Raw genomic sequence first — 16,126 nt, forward strand, 5'->3', positions numbered from 1 at the left:
CTTTCTTAATTTGGTTATGTCTTGTGATTAATGAACTGAAATATGGGTGCAGATTTTGTTCGAACTAAAATAAATGGCTCTTTAATTTAATTTAATTTTAATAAATATCATAAAACCAAATGTCTTCAGAGGAGCACAGAAATTACTTTTCTAGAAAAGATTGTTTCCTGCAAAATGGAAAAATCAGTCTATGCTTTCTGAAAGTTTTTCTGCTTCAAACACATAGCAATCATAGAAAAACAGGAAACCAAAGAGATGTCCTGGAGTTCTAAGCAATTTCTGACCAGAAATGTGGTAGAGACACAGGCTGTTAGAATTGCTTTCTTTTTTGTTCTATCTTTCCCATCAACTTGTGAGTTTCTTAAAAAAAGAATTTTGTTAAACTTGTTAATCTGTGCATAACACTATGCTGATAAATTTCTCTTAAATGTACAGTCGAGGCTATAGACAGATGTTTTTATATAACAATAGAAAAGTATTGTTCAAGTTTTCTTATTTATTAAGAAAATGGGACTACACATTTTAAAATATAATTATGTTCCTTATAAAATGTGATTTTATGTATAATATTAATAACTACATACCATCTTAGATCAAAATGAAAAATAAAAACTCTCATAAAAGAAGGTAAATTTTTACCTTTTTCTGTTTATGCATAGCCTAGAAAACAAAAGAAAGTTTATTCTGTTTCTTAACTAATTCTAAATTTAGGTTAATTAATCAAAAGTAACAAAAGTTCCCAGCTTCACAACAGAAGCTAAGCAGCTTAATTTATGTTTAAAGGATGTTTTTTAGACTGTAAGTTGACTCTTAATGGGTTGAGAGGTTTATTTGGGAGTTTCATAATAAGTTATTCTGGAATATGTGTGAAATCAAGAAATTACTTCTTTCAAAGCTCATGTCCTTTTGTTATCTTTTAAAAAAGAAACTTTCCAAAATATTATGTAAAGTTATTATCTTAAATATTATATCATTGTAGTTCATAAACTTGAATTGCTGTTATTACAGCCACTTTGAGGATTAAATAAGATAATAAATTCCTTTAAAGCACTTGGTAACATAATAGAAACTTCAAAAAATTGGTAGCTATTATTTTTATTAGTATTATTATATTTGAATTTAACAAATGAGGAAGTTAATTGACTTGTTCTGTGTTTCTATAGCTTAAACGAAGATCAAACTCACAAACAAAAAGAATGTAAATAAGGATTTACTGGAATATGATCATTCTGAGACCACATTCACTTTTGCACAGCAATGGTAGAGTTAAGTAGCTGAGACACAGAGCATGTAGCCTGAAAAGCCTAAAATGTTTACACCTGGCTCTTGAAAGAAAAGTCTGTTGATCAACTTGCTTAAGCTCAAACCATCTTTATAAACTTTTTAAAGAGAAAATATTTCATTAAAAAATTAACTTTGATTAAATGATTTATATGTACTCATTGAAGCAAACCACTCTGACTCATGTTCAAATTTCTGATACAAGGAGAAGTGCTAATGCAGTTTGAATAAAGACCAAACACACTTTGGAAAACTCAGACACTCAAAATCAACCAACAGAAGTGGAACAAATTCTGAATGTTTTGGTAGTTCAAGAATATAGTGACGTCTATATAATCAAATGAACTAAATCTCCACTGGACTCTACCAATGTGCTTAAATAATATCAGTGAACTCTACAATATTAAATTATTTGAAATTTTGGTGGAATTTCTTACAGCATGATATTAAATCAGCTACCATACATATAAACATTAGAAAAAAAGATCGATTTTATACATGAAAAAAACTAGGTAAAATTCACTGGAGGATTCCATTTCCAGTGGATGGCATATGTATTTATTCGACAGGATTGATTTAGTGTGACTGTGTACCTACCCTGAACTGGGTTACAAAATAAATGTTAATGTCATCCAGACTCCCTCAGGAGCAGATACAGACTGTTCCTTCCAGAGAGTCTGGCAAAATCTCAATCATGTGTAGCCATTTCTGTTTTTTATTCTCAGGCATTTTTGTCATCAGCCCTTTAACCTCTGGTTCTAATGCCATTGTATAATTCTTCCACCTCATTCCACACAGAGCCTTTAACTAACGTTCAGGTCTCTCGTTCTACGTTAACCAATTTCTTCTACATCAATCTCTTCGCACACAATCTGCTCCCTGTATTCTTGCCTCAACTGGTCCCAAATGCATAACTTGCCCCACAGTCCTTTTGAGAAGAGGATGCCCATGCTCCAATGCTCCATGTGGCCCATGAAGGAGAATATGGGGATGAGGAAGAGATGCTCCATTCATCACTTTTCAACACCATTTTGATGTATTCCATCGGGTCGAAACATCCTCTTACAACACTCTCCCTGTGGCTGCCCTCTATTAATCTCTCCATCAGTCTGTCACTCCCACATCAGCCTACACTTCTTTCTCCAAGAACTGGCCTCACACTAAATGACTTCAGTGTCATTTGAAGATTTAGCTAACACCTTAGCTTGATAATTCCTTGGCATCTTTGTCTCGACTCCATCATTATATTTAATCTACCTGTACCCGTGTAACACTCTAGGTTTTGTATTTCGTTGCCCAGAATTATTCTAAAATTCGAAATCCTGGATCCTACTCTGATCACAACCTTACCTTTTAGCTCTCTTATTTCATCACCTCAACTATACCTTTTCTTTGACCAAATTTTAGAGACCCTTGATATTTCATTTTATTCTTTCATTCTCCTCTCATTTTCACTTATTTTCACATCCATCCTAGGGGGTCATCATTTCAACTTTTTTGCCAGCTACCCATATTCCCTGATCCCTTGTTTCTCAGCTCTACCAGCCTGAAAAAAATTCCAAACCTAGATCAATCTAAATGTCACCTTGCTCTCCTTTATGTAAGGCCTAAAAAAGTCACAGACCTGTCTAAATTGGTATCACCATAAATTTGTAGTCTCAAAATTCAGCTGGATCCTCAGCATTGCACTTGATATATCTTTAATTAGCTTTTTTTTTTTTTTTTTTTTTGCATTCTCCACAGTACCCACTTCCTCTCTCCTTTCTCCACAAGCTGCCCACTTTATTGTCTCATCATTAGGCTGGATGTTTACCTTGCTTCCTACTTCACAGGGGATAGACAGAAATCATTTGATGGCAATTTCTTCAATGTCTGATCCTCGCATTAGAAATTCACCTGCAAATATTATTATTGGTCCATGTTTCTCTCTGCTTTTAATGACAATCCAGTCTTTGTATGCTGGTTTTGCAAGAAAATTATACCAAGTGTTGGGCTAGTTATAATTTCTTCATAAGCCCCTGTCATTGTTTCTCCACAGCACAAAAAAACTTGTTATTGTTTTCTGTTTACATTTTTTGATAATCTCTAAGCTCCATATGCCATGCAGCAATTAGGCAGCATCATATCACAAAGACTATTCCAGTGAAAGTTTAGTACTAACAATACTTTGTATAGGAAACAAGCCTCTAAGAAGAAGGGAATTCATAAGTGACTTCTTAAAATTTTTTTGATATCCACATAGATATTTATATTCAGTGGGTGTATGCCATCAATTTTTTTTCTGAAAAGTTTATGTGTGGGTGGATAGAACTTTTATTAACCGAATCCATTTTTAAAAGCATTGGGAGATTTCTTGATATCTAAGAGAACTCAACTTTATGGGAAATTGATTTTTTATGTGAAAAATGCTTCTGTAATAAAAATAAATTGTAATTTTTCTGCTTTTTAAGTTTACTTTTTCACATATTGGATTTAGTATATGTATACTTCACTTTTAAGATGAATGTGTTTCTAAAGAGTTATATGTCAGTCAATTTTTCCATAAATATGTAACCATTGAATTCTGAGATATATTTTACAAATAATTTTTTACAATGAAAAAATGTGATCTCTGGAAATTATTAAAAATATTTAAAAATAAAATATGAAAGAAGTTACTGAATCAATAAGAAGCACTTCTCTAAAGCTCTAGCTGGTATGTAGGGTGTTAGAAGATGCTTATTTAACATCTGCTCCTGGCTTGACATCTTTAGTGCAGGTTGTAACAGCTTAGTTTCTAGTACAGAAATTATTGTATTACCTCTTTCAATTTCTCTCTAGCCCTGTTTATGGTTATTGTTGAGGTGACTTGCTTGTTTACAATCTTCTCAATCTGTGCTTGCTTATACTTAGTAGGAAACAAACTAATGCACAATGACAAAGGGAGAGAAAATGAGAGGTGTATAGAAAAAGAGCCAGATGGCAAGAAAAATACCCAGGGTTACCTTGGCAATGCAACTCACTCCGGGAAGAAACTCAAACCCGGGGAGACAGGAAATCAACCAGGCAACATAGTGACCAAGGGAACATTTAAGAAGCGGCTTTGGTGGAACCCAAGTAATTAACAAATTGAAATAATTTTCACATTTCTAAAAGCACAGGCTGAGGTCCACCTTTACCCTTTATTCTAGTGAGCAGCTTACCTCTGCAAGATAGAACTCGTCGTATTGCCTTCGGAAGCTTTCTCCTTTGTGGTAGTTGCTAGCGGCTACTATCACATCCACAGTCACCATGCTCAAGATGAACATGTGGAAAACTGATGACCGCATCATTTGCTGAGGAGGCAAAACAGATGAACTCTTAACAAAGAACTCAACCTTACAGGTAAACACAATTATGTGCTTAGACCTGGACCTGCAACATTGTTGTAATGTGCTGCTCTGCAGGACAGTGCTTCTAAGATAACTTAATGGATGTCCATCAATGCCGAAGAGAGTTAGCAAAGGAATCTTTGTCTTCAGGCAGCTCAGAAATGACTGAAATCATAATTTGGACCCAAGTCTGGTCCAAATCTACAGCCTACATCGAAGTGAGATAATTAGGCATTCAAAAATAATGACTATTATTATAATGGCTACATGTATTGGGTGCTTACTATGTTCCAGGCCATACTATGTTGTTTATTTTATCTTTTATCTTCGCCATAGCCCTACACGGTGGGATATATTACTCACTCTTTCCAGTGAGTTCAGAGTGATTAAGTCATTTGTCCAAGGTCACACGGCAAGTACACAGCAGAGCTGGACTCTGTCCACAGGACTGTTTAAAGACCCACTGCCTGCTGTGGGGTAGATAATATATAAAAGGAGAAAGTACATGCTGAAGGTTTTGGGCAGCAGAAAGAGCGAAGCTGACTTATGAAAGAAGCTGAGCACATAACAACAAACCGCTGAGTCACATCCCATGGTGCCCACTGCCCATGGACTAATGTCACCATGCAACCCCTTACTGAGCCCTCATTTCTTCTTGGTATTTAGGAGTACGTACCCGTAACATGTGATCTAACCTGAGACTTCTTCAGCCTTTGCAACTAAAAGAAGTTAACTAAAGCAGAATCTGAGAATGGGAAAAAAGAAAAAGCAGTGCTTCTCAGCGCTGTCTCATGCATCCTCGTACGTGATTTCATGTGGCCTTTATTACCCTGCAGTGTTCATTAATTAACAGCATCGGCTCTGAGACAAATTGCATGAGGCTGAAACTCTACCACCTATGAGTTCTATGGCCATGGACAAGTTACTTAAATCTCTCTGTAACTCAGTTCCCATAAGTAAAGTGAAGATAATAGTAGCTACTCCAAAGGTTATTATCAATTTTAAATAAATAAATATTTGTAAAGTACTTAGAACAGTGCTTGCATATTATGTGTTCTATAAATATATGCAGTAAAAAGAAATGCCATTTTGTGAATCAGGTATTTTTCTGTTCAGGAATGAGAAACGAATTGCTCAAGGTCAAAGAATTAATTATGTTGAATATTTGACAGAGTCCACAACCAAGTGAGATAAAGTCTAATAATTTGAGAGATGACAGAGCCATTAGAAAACCAGATATATAGTAAGGTTTCATGTCACCATGGCTATTGATGCATTCCTACGTCCATTTGCTTTTGAATTTATTTTAGAGGTATAAAAAATCAAATTCCAGAACTGCCAATCAACATATTTAAATGTACATCAATTTATTTGCAAGAACTACTGACCTTACTAACACAGATAAGCAAATCAGTTGGCAAGTTTCTATTCTCATTAGAATTTTCATTGTTATTTATTTAGTCTTTCTTGCATCTTGAGAACTAAATTTCATAACTATTATTCCTTTTCTATACTCTTTTCAACATAATGTTCTATTAAAAACATTTCAATTGATTTCCACTTTATCTGCATGACAGAAAAGCCACAACTTTCTCTCTATTTTCCTTAGCTGTGGATTTATGTCTTAAGTAAACCGTTATTACTGAAAGGTCTAAACAAAGCTTTTAGGCATGGCTGTCAAAAAACTTTAAAATTGGTTTTGTAACTGTCACAGCTTCACTTTGGTGCTGTCATTATAATTAGGTTGTTTTTTGTCTGAATGTCTACATGTCCCTATTGGTACAGAGTCATTAAAATAATCATTTACAATGGATTTTGATACACTATAATCACCATTACTTAGCTTTCTCCAATAATAACTTTTAAATATTAAATAAGAATTAAGGTGATCAGTATGTGCAGTAGCTAAATTTAAATATTAAAACCAGTAACTCTAACTTTAAAGTCAGAACTAGTGACATGAATCACTTCAATTCAATTCAATTCAACTGATGCTTGAAACTGGTTGTTGGTTTTCTTAATGCAGAAGGGCTGGCAATATTACATGTAGACTCATGTTTGTATCTACGGTACGGTCCAAATTTATACCCTTCAATTTTTAATTTTCTTATAAAAATTAATGTAAAGGAAAATGTTAAAGTTGAGTCAGTGACACAAAATAGTATTATATAACTTGAGATTTCCCAAATTGTATTAACACAGATGTAGAATTTATATATAGATATAAACACACACATACATACATATATATATGTATATATATATATACATACATACATACATATATATACATACATATACATACATATATATGTATGTATGTGTATGTTTATACACATGTGTATATATCTGTTTCTCTCTATATATATTGTAAAAGTGGAAATTCTCCAGTTTCAGGGAGGTGATATCTCCAGGCGCCAGCCCCCAGGGAGAAGCGCAACAGTCCAAGGTGCAGATGATAAAACTGTCTACTAGGCCCTGTTTGATCTGAGAATTCCCTGGAAGCGCAACATTTATCTTTGTACAAAATGTTAACAGCTAACTTCTGCTTCTTGTAATCTGCTTATTCAAGGATGTAGTAGGAGGCTTTATAAGCTGCCTCCTCTGGAAGCTCGGGGCTGATCTCCTCTAACCCTGTGTGGTAGAAAGTCAGTTGCCGGCCGGCTAATAAAGGCTCATAATTAATCTCAATTGGCTCCGTGGGTCTCAGAATCATTCACGCCATAACAATATATGTTTAATGTAAAGACTCCTTAGATCCTGCATTCGCATTCAATTTTTTAAAGTTCCCTTCAATTGCCATGTCATTTTGGTGTATATTTTTTAAAAAATAAGAGAAGTTTTGCAGATATGTTTAGTTTGGCTTTGATCCAAGAACAACTGCTTTCTGTATGTGACAGTTTTAATTACCAAAATACAAAGAAGAAACTATAACAGAATCATCCCCAAGGCCGTAATATCTGTCAGGAATGCTCAGGAACCTGGCTTCTTGAAGTGTGAGTTCAGTTCTGGACCAGCAGTTTCCTGGGAGCATATTAAAAATGCAGGATCTCAGGCCCCATCCCAGACCTACTGAATCAGAACCTGCATCTTTAACAATGTCCCTGATGGTTAATGTGCATGTTAAAGTTTGAGAGGCTGTCGTAGAAGACACTCCTTGGGTAGCAGGTTAAACTATGTGACTTGTAAAATGTTTTACAAATTCATAATTTCATGATTCTAAAAGTCTATAATCACTGAAAAAAATATAACAAAAACTGGCTGGAATATTGTGGTAATATATTAGGATACACAATCACAAAAATGGATGCCTATCTTTCCCTCATCTCCAACTCCAAGATAGAAAATGAACTAAACCAGTTTGGCTTCATAAAGACAAAATTATGTGTTTGTTTTTCAACTATTTTTTGGCAGGGAGTATTACAAAAGTACCATCACAGACTCTTTCATAAAGCCTAAGAATGTGGGTGGCCTCTAGAATCTAGAAAAGGCAAGGAAACAGCCTCTTTCCTAGAATCTCCAGAAGTAATACCAGTGAAACCCACTTTGGACCTGTTGAACTATAAACAATAAATTTGTGTTGTTTTAAGTCGCTAAGTTTGTGGTAATTTGTTATAGCCACAATAGGGAATTAGCACAAGCATTATTCATGATTTTCACATATACCAGCTCAAATCCTCTCCTATGAAGCATGATTCTATACAAGTGCCCAATGCTACAAAATTCTACCTGCACAAAGGGTGCCACTTAAGGTGACTTGTCAGGAAAGATCTCTGTAAAATTTATTAGTACACATGTAAACTCATTATACTGACCACAGTTTTTACCTTACTTGGTTTCAGAACATGGGTCTGGAGCAGTGATACTGAATTCAACCTCAAGCAGCGGAACAAGAATGTCACTTTTCTTTATATTAGTTCTGAGTCCTACTATGAAAGAAATGTTCTCAAGAATCTGTGAAGTCTACACTAAACATGAATAGAAATCCTCACTCAATTCAAACTGACACTAAGAAGATGCATTATCAAAATAAGAGCTAATATTTTAGTGTTTGGTTTGTGCCAAGCTTCATTCCAAGCATATGCATGTTGATGTAAAAATTTCATTTAATCCTCAACCCTGTGAGACAGGTGCTTTTGTTATTCCCTTTCACATATGGAGAAACAGGTAAGGATAAGTAGGTTTCCAAGCTCATAGAGTTAGAAATTAATCTCAGATGTTTTGAGTCCAGCAGGTGCTCTCTTGCCTTCCATTGGGCAGTCAAAAGTATCTGGCTCTGCTCCACATATTAAAAAGAATGAGAAGCAACTCCCTAGCCTAGTGTTTACGATTAGAAGGTATGTTTGCAAACCCTATATTTGACAGCTGAAGATGATCTGTTCTTTACAGAGGATATAAGATCACCATAATGTAAAAGAACAGCAATTTTGATGACAGGCTGAGCTGAGTTCAAATCTTGACTGTGCACACTTTAACCTCTCTGTGATTCAGTTTTCTTATACAGGAAATGAGTGTGATAAAATCTACATCTCTAAGCCGTAACAAATATAAATGAGACTATTTAGTCTAGACCATAGCAGGCATCTTGTGGTATAATTCCTTAAGTACTTTATAGGAGCTATTTCTATTAATTTGTTTAGTTTTTCCTATAACATAGTGCTTTAGAGATGATAAAAACTCTGTAGGCAAATATGTAACAAATCAAAATTGTGGCCTGGGAGGCCATAAGAAAGTTGAATTAAGATAATGAATAGTGCAGTTCAGAAATCAAATCTTTCTTTAAATTGCTACTAGAGTGAATAAAAAATCCTACCTTGGTAAACAAACTCCATGCACTGGATATTGTATCGGTCTTGCTAAAAGTTGCGTTTGAATTAGATTTCAAAATAAACATATTTCAAAAACAACACAAATACAAGGTGAAATTTTCAAAAATCATCCTGCATAACAGCCATGAGCATAAGAACAAAAACATAATGTAAAAGACTGAGTGCATAAAACCTAAAATAAAGTTCTCATTTGCCACCAGTGCATCTTTCACTTCCCTTATTAGGACGACATCTGGATATTCATTACTTCTATAATCAATACACAAAAAAATTCTGTCCAATATAAAGAACTTATGTGGAAAAGGAAATATATTTATATTAATACTGAAAACATAACCAACACATGTCCTTAGAAACTTTGCCGTCCCATCTGCCTGTACCTGGAGTGTCCTTGGAGAGCCAGAAGACAGAAGAAAATCCACAAGTGACTTCCTATAAAGGCACTGAGAATCTATGATACCCATGAAAACTCTGCCTGCCCTTAAGTCTTAACTGGTATGCTCTCTTTCCTGGACAGTAAGTTGGGTTAGAGAATCTCAAACGAGTGGAAGTCAAAAATTGTTGGAAGAGGAAGAGGGATTTAGTAAGACACTTTCATTTTTTGGCCAACATGAGTGTATCTTTCATTCTACTCTGTAAGAATAAGGCTAGATGTTAAATCATAAATTGCCACACAAATACTTATTGCTGTTAGTAATATTTTTCAATCACCAACTCCTGACTCTACAACAAAAACTAGATTTTAACAAGAAAAAGTACATGCCTAGAGGAAAAGAAATGCTGCTAGGAAGAATTGACTATTATAAGTTAGTGATTTTCAAGTTACTTTTAGCGTATATGGCAGAGCCTGAAATTGCCTGAAACTGAACCCATCTCCCTGTATCCACAGCCTTGGCAGCACCCTCCAACTCTGACTCTGGTCTTAGCCATGTGACTTGTTTTGGTCAGTGAGACAGTAGCAAAGGTGATGTGAGTATAGTCTTAGAAAAAACTTGTGAGTTGCAACTTAACTCTTGCAGCCTGTGTGACCCTGAACCATCACATTAACACTCCAGGCTGGCCTGCTGTGTGGTGGCCATGGACCCTATCATTCCCTTTACCCCAACAGTCAGCCATGCCCCAGAAGCAAAGATGCTAGCTAGATGATAATGCTAGCTGATGAGGTAGATGATAATGCTAACTGACTGCAGATGCGAAAGCGAGCCCAGTCCAGATCAGTTGAGATTGGCTTAGACTAGCAAGGTTATTTGGCTGACCCGCAAAGTCATGAGTAAAAGTTAGAATCTGTTCTATAAGCCATAAGTTTTAGGGTGGCTTGTTGTTTACCAAAAGCTAACTAATATACCCACCAAGCCCTAGGCACATAGCTAAATTACATTACTCAGGCTATTAGCATTGAAATGGGGTAATGTCAGTGGTTCTCATCGCCGAAATAGAAATGGAAGTGATGTGTCACTTTGGAAGGGGCAACTGAGAAAGGACATGTCTTCTCCAAACTCTCTCTCCCTTTCCTTCTAAAGTGACCTTGGAAACTATGTGCTTCAAATGGGGTCATCGAAAGATAAGTTTTTCAAGCAAAATTTTACAATATGTGTGTATTTAAATATATGTGTGTGTGTGTGTGTGTGTGTGTGTGTATATAATCATCTCTGATTGAAAGTGGTCCCACTTATAGCGTATTGGAGCTGCAATTGTGTACTGCTTTCTCTGGCTTTGTGTTCCGTAATGTTGTTAATCTAAAACTGGCCATGAAAATTAGTAAATGTTAGCAATCAGGACTCTACTGTTTTGATACTTAGAGAGTCATCACAACCCATTATGCCAGGACACTCACCTATATAGATATGAAGCCTACTAAACATTTTATAAAGCCCACACACAAAAAAACCTTTTGCAGGCATTGGAAGACTGTCATTAAGTTGAAGGAATAATCAAAATGGAACGTTTACTATGAGCAATCCAATATAATTGTCTGTCTTGAATTGATTTAAACCACAGTGTGTTTTGTTTATAAATGCTTCAATTAAGGACAACACATAAAATGCTGCAATGAATACTCACAATTTGAAATATCCTACAGGAAACTACTTAATATCTCCTTGGTTCCTTATACTTTGTGGTCATGCATTTATGGATTAGTGAGAGAAGGGAGAAGTAAATGAAGACATGTACAAAAACCTTTTGATTAGCTAAACTATAATTTAAGGATTAAGAAGTTAATGTCCCTACATGACTTCATTGTTGACATCTGAAAAAAACATCAGGAATGAAAATGCTAAAACCTTTGCTTTTCAACAATAAAGTGTTAACCTTGCTTAGTTTGCTGGATATGGATAATAATAAAAATCAAATTAGTTCTTCCGCAATATTTTTCTTGTTTGGAAGAAGAGTGGCATAAGAGGGAAATTAAAGCACGCTAGTATTATTTTTAGCTTTGTGTTCCTACAGACTTCAGTCCTGGGTTCCTACAATGTTGGACACACAGTAGGTTCAACAATAGTTTTTGACATAACTTCATTTCCCCCATGTACTGAATTGGTCACAAAGCATTTTCTGCTTCCTTCGAAGGAAAGTAGGCTCCAGGAGATCTCTTCTATATATTTCTCTATCTCTCCTGTATTAAATGAAAACTACGCCAATACTCTGGACACAGCTGGCTGGATCACAAGCCAAGCTCCATAAGGGCAGCTCCCCGCAAGGTAGCTTGGCAAGGTCTCTAATAAGAGGGATGCTCCAAATTGGATGATGGCCCCAACGCCCTCTCAGTCTTGACCTATTTTTCATATGTATTAATGCAAAGTGAGTAAAACAAGTTAGGACACCTAAATTCAAGTAACATAATCTTGTTGTTTCAAGTAATATAATCTTCCATTTGCATATTCCAAGAAGCTGCTCCATTCAGCCTTTGTCACAACAGAACCTAGAGTCATGCTGGTTGAGGAGGCCACTCCACGTATGCCGGCAATCAGCCTCTGTCACTGATGATTACCTGGGCTAACCATTCCTCAAGATCCTCTGATTCTGACTTATAGTGAAATATAAGTGAAATGACAGAGTGCAGGCATTAACGTTTTATATTTTTCTCACTAGAGCTCCACTGACCACAGTTAGTTACTAGATAGTCTCACCAGATTTTGACAAAAGATGCTTTCCTTAGTCTTAGTTACTGGTATTGTGACTTTTCTTTTTTCTTTATCTTCATGAGTACTTTAGTGAGAAGTTAGGAAGATCCACAACAGGGCTGCTAGTCAAGGAACACTTAAACCATGATGGTTTTAAGATCTTTGAAGACACTTCAATTGACATTCCCATAGTTAATAAAAATGTCTATATAGAGTCACCTTAAATTTATGTTTATTTTTATTTTTAGTATTAAATGGTGGGCAGGTGAATATAAAAAAGTTTGTTTTAAATTCAAGAGGTAAATTCAAAAATGAAATTGAATAGCTGTCCTTTTTAATAAACTATAATGCAACAAAGGACTTAGGTTGTTACATTTGAATAAATAAAAAATTGAGCTATATAATATATTGAACTGGGAGACTCTTTTTGAGTTATTTAAAGCATTTAGGAAAGATAGAAAAACAAATTGAAAGGATTGAAAAAACATATAAGAAATATATCAAATACAAAAAGACAGAAGGTTTTTTTTTGCTATGTCCAAACCTGTCATCATCTTTAGGGCACGGGAGGAGTCACACTGTTCTTCCAAACTCTTTGAATGCAATAATTGTGTTGAACACTGAGAAAACACATGACAATTTAAAACCTGGCTGAAGTTTTCAGAGAAGGTTCTATGTTTAACCCCAGAGATGAAAACTTGCAAGAACAATATGTTCTTCTTTTTACCCCAAAGGTGACAATGCAACAAATATTTGATGGAAATTTATCTCCAAAGACTGTATTATAAATGCCTGGCATTAAGTTAGTAAATATCATAGTATTTATTAAAACTGGAAGATGACAATACATAATGATGTAGAAAATTAGTTTGAGATAATATGAAATGCAAATAATTGTAAGTTGTTTTGAATATTTTTTTCTTCCAAAGAGGCTCAAAATTGAAGATGCAACACCATTTAATCAACAGTAAGATAGATAAATACATAAAAATAGCACTAATAATTTTATCTTATTTTTATTCTGTCTAGTCTTCTGGTATCTTCTCTGAATATAATTATTATTTAAAATATATACTATATATTGAATATATATATTTAAATAGAGATATATGAAATATTTTGAACTAAGGATTTATACAATTGACTCTTCTCTTCAATTGATTTGGCTATAACTGGTTTCAAGAACACAATAGGTTTTCTTTTAATAAATCATTTAGTTATTTCTGACACCTTTCATTTGTACTGTTTTGCCTTTAGTTATTTTGTTCTTAATTCTCATTCTAGGTTACTATAGAATAATTTTTTATTCTTTCTTTCCCCCAAGATTTTCCTCCAAGCCAGTTTTATGTTCTGCTGTTAGAAACTAAAGATGATTGCGGGTACACTCAAGTATTGGAGAGGGAGGAATCCTTAGCATCTGCAAGGAGAGAGTAAGAATTTGTGTCTATTGTGTGTGAAATTGTGTAGTTCTGTTCAGGAAAACATATATGTGTATATTCATATGCAATCCTCTAATTACTTGCTAAGCACTTATGTGAAAGCTATAATGGAAGCAAGTGGAAGTAGAGAAGAAAGTGACTAAATATGTTCAAGGAGACAGAAATCACTGTGTTAAGGACTTGATTTTGAAGGTAGGAACATTAGGATGAGATAAAGGGAATGATTCAAAAAAAAGTCAAAAGACTGAATTAATGACAGAATTGAAGAATGAAGATATTTGGAGAGGACAAAGAGGGGTGCATTATAGGTTGGTGTAGAGGTTTCTAGAGATTGAGGAAAAGGCTGGTTTCTAGGTGGGAATGGGTGGCAGAGAGGCGAATTTTGTTTTTGATATAGTAGGCATGATATGTTCATGAGAATGCCTGAGAACGTGGCTGCTGTACATTTAGAAATACACTGTGAAGATTCAGAAAGCAGGGCTAGAACTAAAGGCCGTGAAGTCATCGGACTACAGGTGTGCATGAGCGCTGACTTCCTGGGAGTGAATAGACTACTCTGAAAGTGTGAACAGAGTTAGAAGAGTAGGCTAACAGTAAGGATAACCATTTTTATGGACTGAGTGACCCACTGCATCCCACACACTGTGGTAGGTATTTTATATGCATCATTTTTAATTCTTACAAACCACTGACAGATATTATTATCCCCATTTTTTCAGGCCAGGAAACTGAGACTCTGGAATATTAAGCAAATCATCCCAGGTTCTCCTGGATCACAGTCTTAGCTGAACTATGCTGTCTTCTCAAATTGGTACCTAAGTATAGAAGAGGCTGGCTTGTGAAAGGAACCTAAATTCTCGTGGGCTCAACCAGTTCTTAAAATTACCTGCCAGTGTGTGGGAAGGTTCATTAAGAAGACAGATGTTTAAGAAGTGCCTAGGATGTCACTTCATCACTTGAAACACACATATCTCACAATCTCCCTCCCCCCAATCCTCACCCTCAGTGGAAAATTTCTCAAAAAGCATTAAAACACACTATAGTAATAATTTTGCTACAATTTGACCTAGTTATGGTAAGAGCCTATTATCTCTGTTCTTTATAGAATGAGGCACACGGTGAGATGTTACCAAAGAAAAATTGAGCTCGAGAATGCCAGGTCTCATACATACTTTCATTTTTTTTGTCAGTAACTTTCTTCACAATAACAGATCACTGGGTATGTGTTGGAAGATGGCTCAAAACTGTGCAGCCACATTTGTCAAATTGTCAAGAGATGAAAACTCCTACCTGAGAGGCAGGAGAAAAACGGCCTGTCATAGCAGCAGCTGAGGAATGAGGTTCCAATTTAACAGAATTGTATTTATCACGCGTTAGGGTGACCTCTTCACGCAGCTGCTGCTTATGCCAAAACAGAGCTTAAACAGCTAAATAACTGGCAGATACTAAAAGAGTCAATTATACAAGTCACTTTTCTGAGACTTACACATAAGTGTACACTGAAGAAACTTTCTAAATGGTTTTTGGTAATACTATATAAAATAATTGTGTTATTGCCTGAAGATAGTAGATGTGTAAAATGTGCACCTATATGTCAAGCATTAATATTTTGAATTTATCTCTCTAACATTTTAATGTCTTCTCAGTTAAACCAAAGTGATATGCCTTTTAGAAATGCACAGAATTTCTGAAAATCATTTGGAAAAATTAACAGATAAATGGGCAACAAACACCAATAATCAATCTATAGAAAAGTGGCCTATGATTATATAAAAATATACTCAACATCCATAGACTGTAGTTGAGGAGATCCAATTTAATATGAAATATCATTTCTCTATTGGGTGTAAAGTCTGACAACATTAAGTGTGGACAAGGATGTAAAACAATGAGAACTCTTAGTAGCGAGTAGGAGTAAAAATGGCACTCTAATATGGGTGGCTATTAGGCAACATCTCATAAAGACTAAGTTTGTTCATGTCCTTTAATCCAGAAATTGCTCTCATGACTCAAATAATTCTTATACGTGCATGCACAAAAAGGCAGAGCCAAGAAGGATCCTAAAATGTTTACAATAGCAAAACAGTAAAAAACCACCTCCATGT

The 16,126-nt window shown here is 35.1% G+C and overlaps 1 protein-coding gene across 3 annotated transcripts in view; it reads right to left on the reverse strand.

Annotated features, from left to right (window-relative positions):
• Window positions 1–16,126, reverse strand: part of NALCN (sodium leak channel, non-selective) — a 277,480-nt gene that overhangs the window by 155,018 nt on the left and 106,336 nt on the right. For all 3 annotated transcript variants that reach the window (XM_039849049.1, XM_039849048.1, XM_039849051.1), the window contains exon 11: window positions 4,464–4,595. In XM_039849049.1, coding sequence (XP_039704983.1) covers window positions 4,464–4,595 — 132 coding nt within the window. The remainder of the gene's footprint in view (window positions 1–4,463; window positions 4,596–16,126) is intronic.

This window comes from Pteropus medius, unplaced genomic scaffold (genome assembly GCF_902729225.1).
Source record: "Pteropus medius unplaced genomic scaffold, Ma_sr-lr_union100, whole genome shotgun sequence".
In the NCBI taxonomy this organism is placed as follows: Eukaryota; Metazoa; Chordata; class Mammalia; order Chiroptera; family Pteropodidae; genus Pteropus; species Pteropus medius.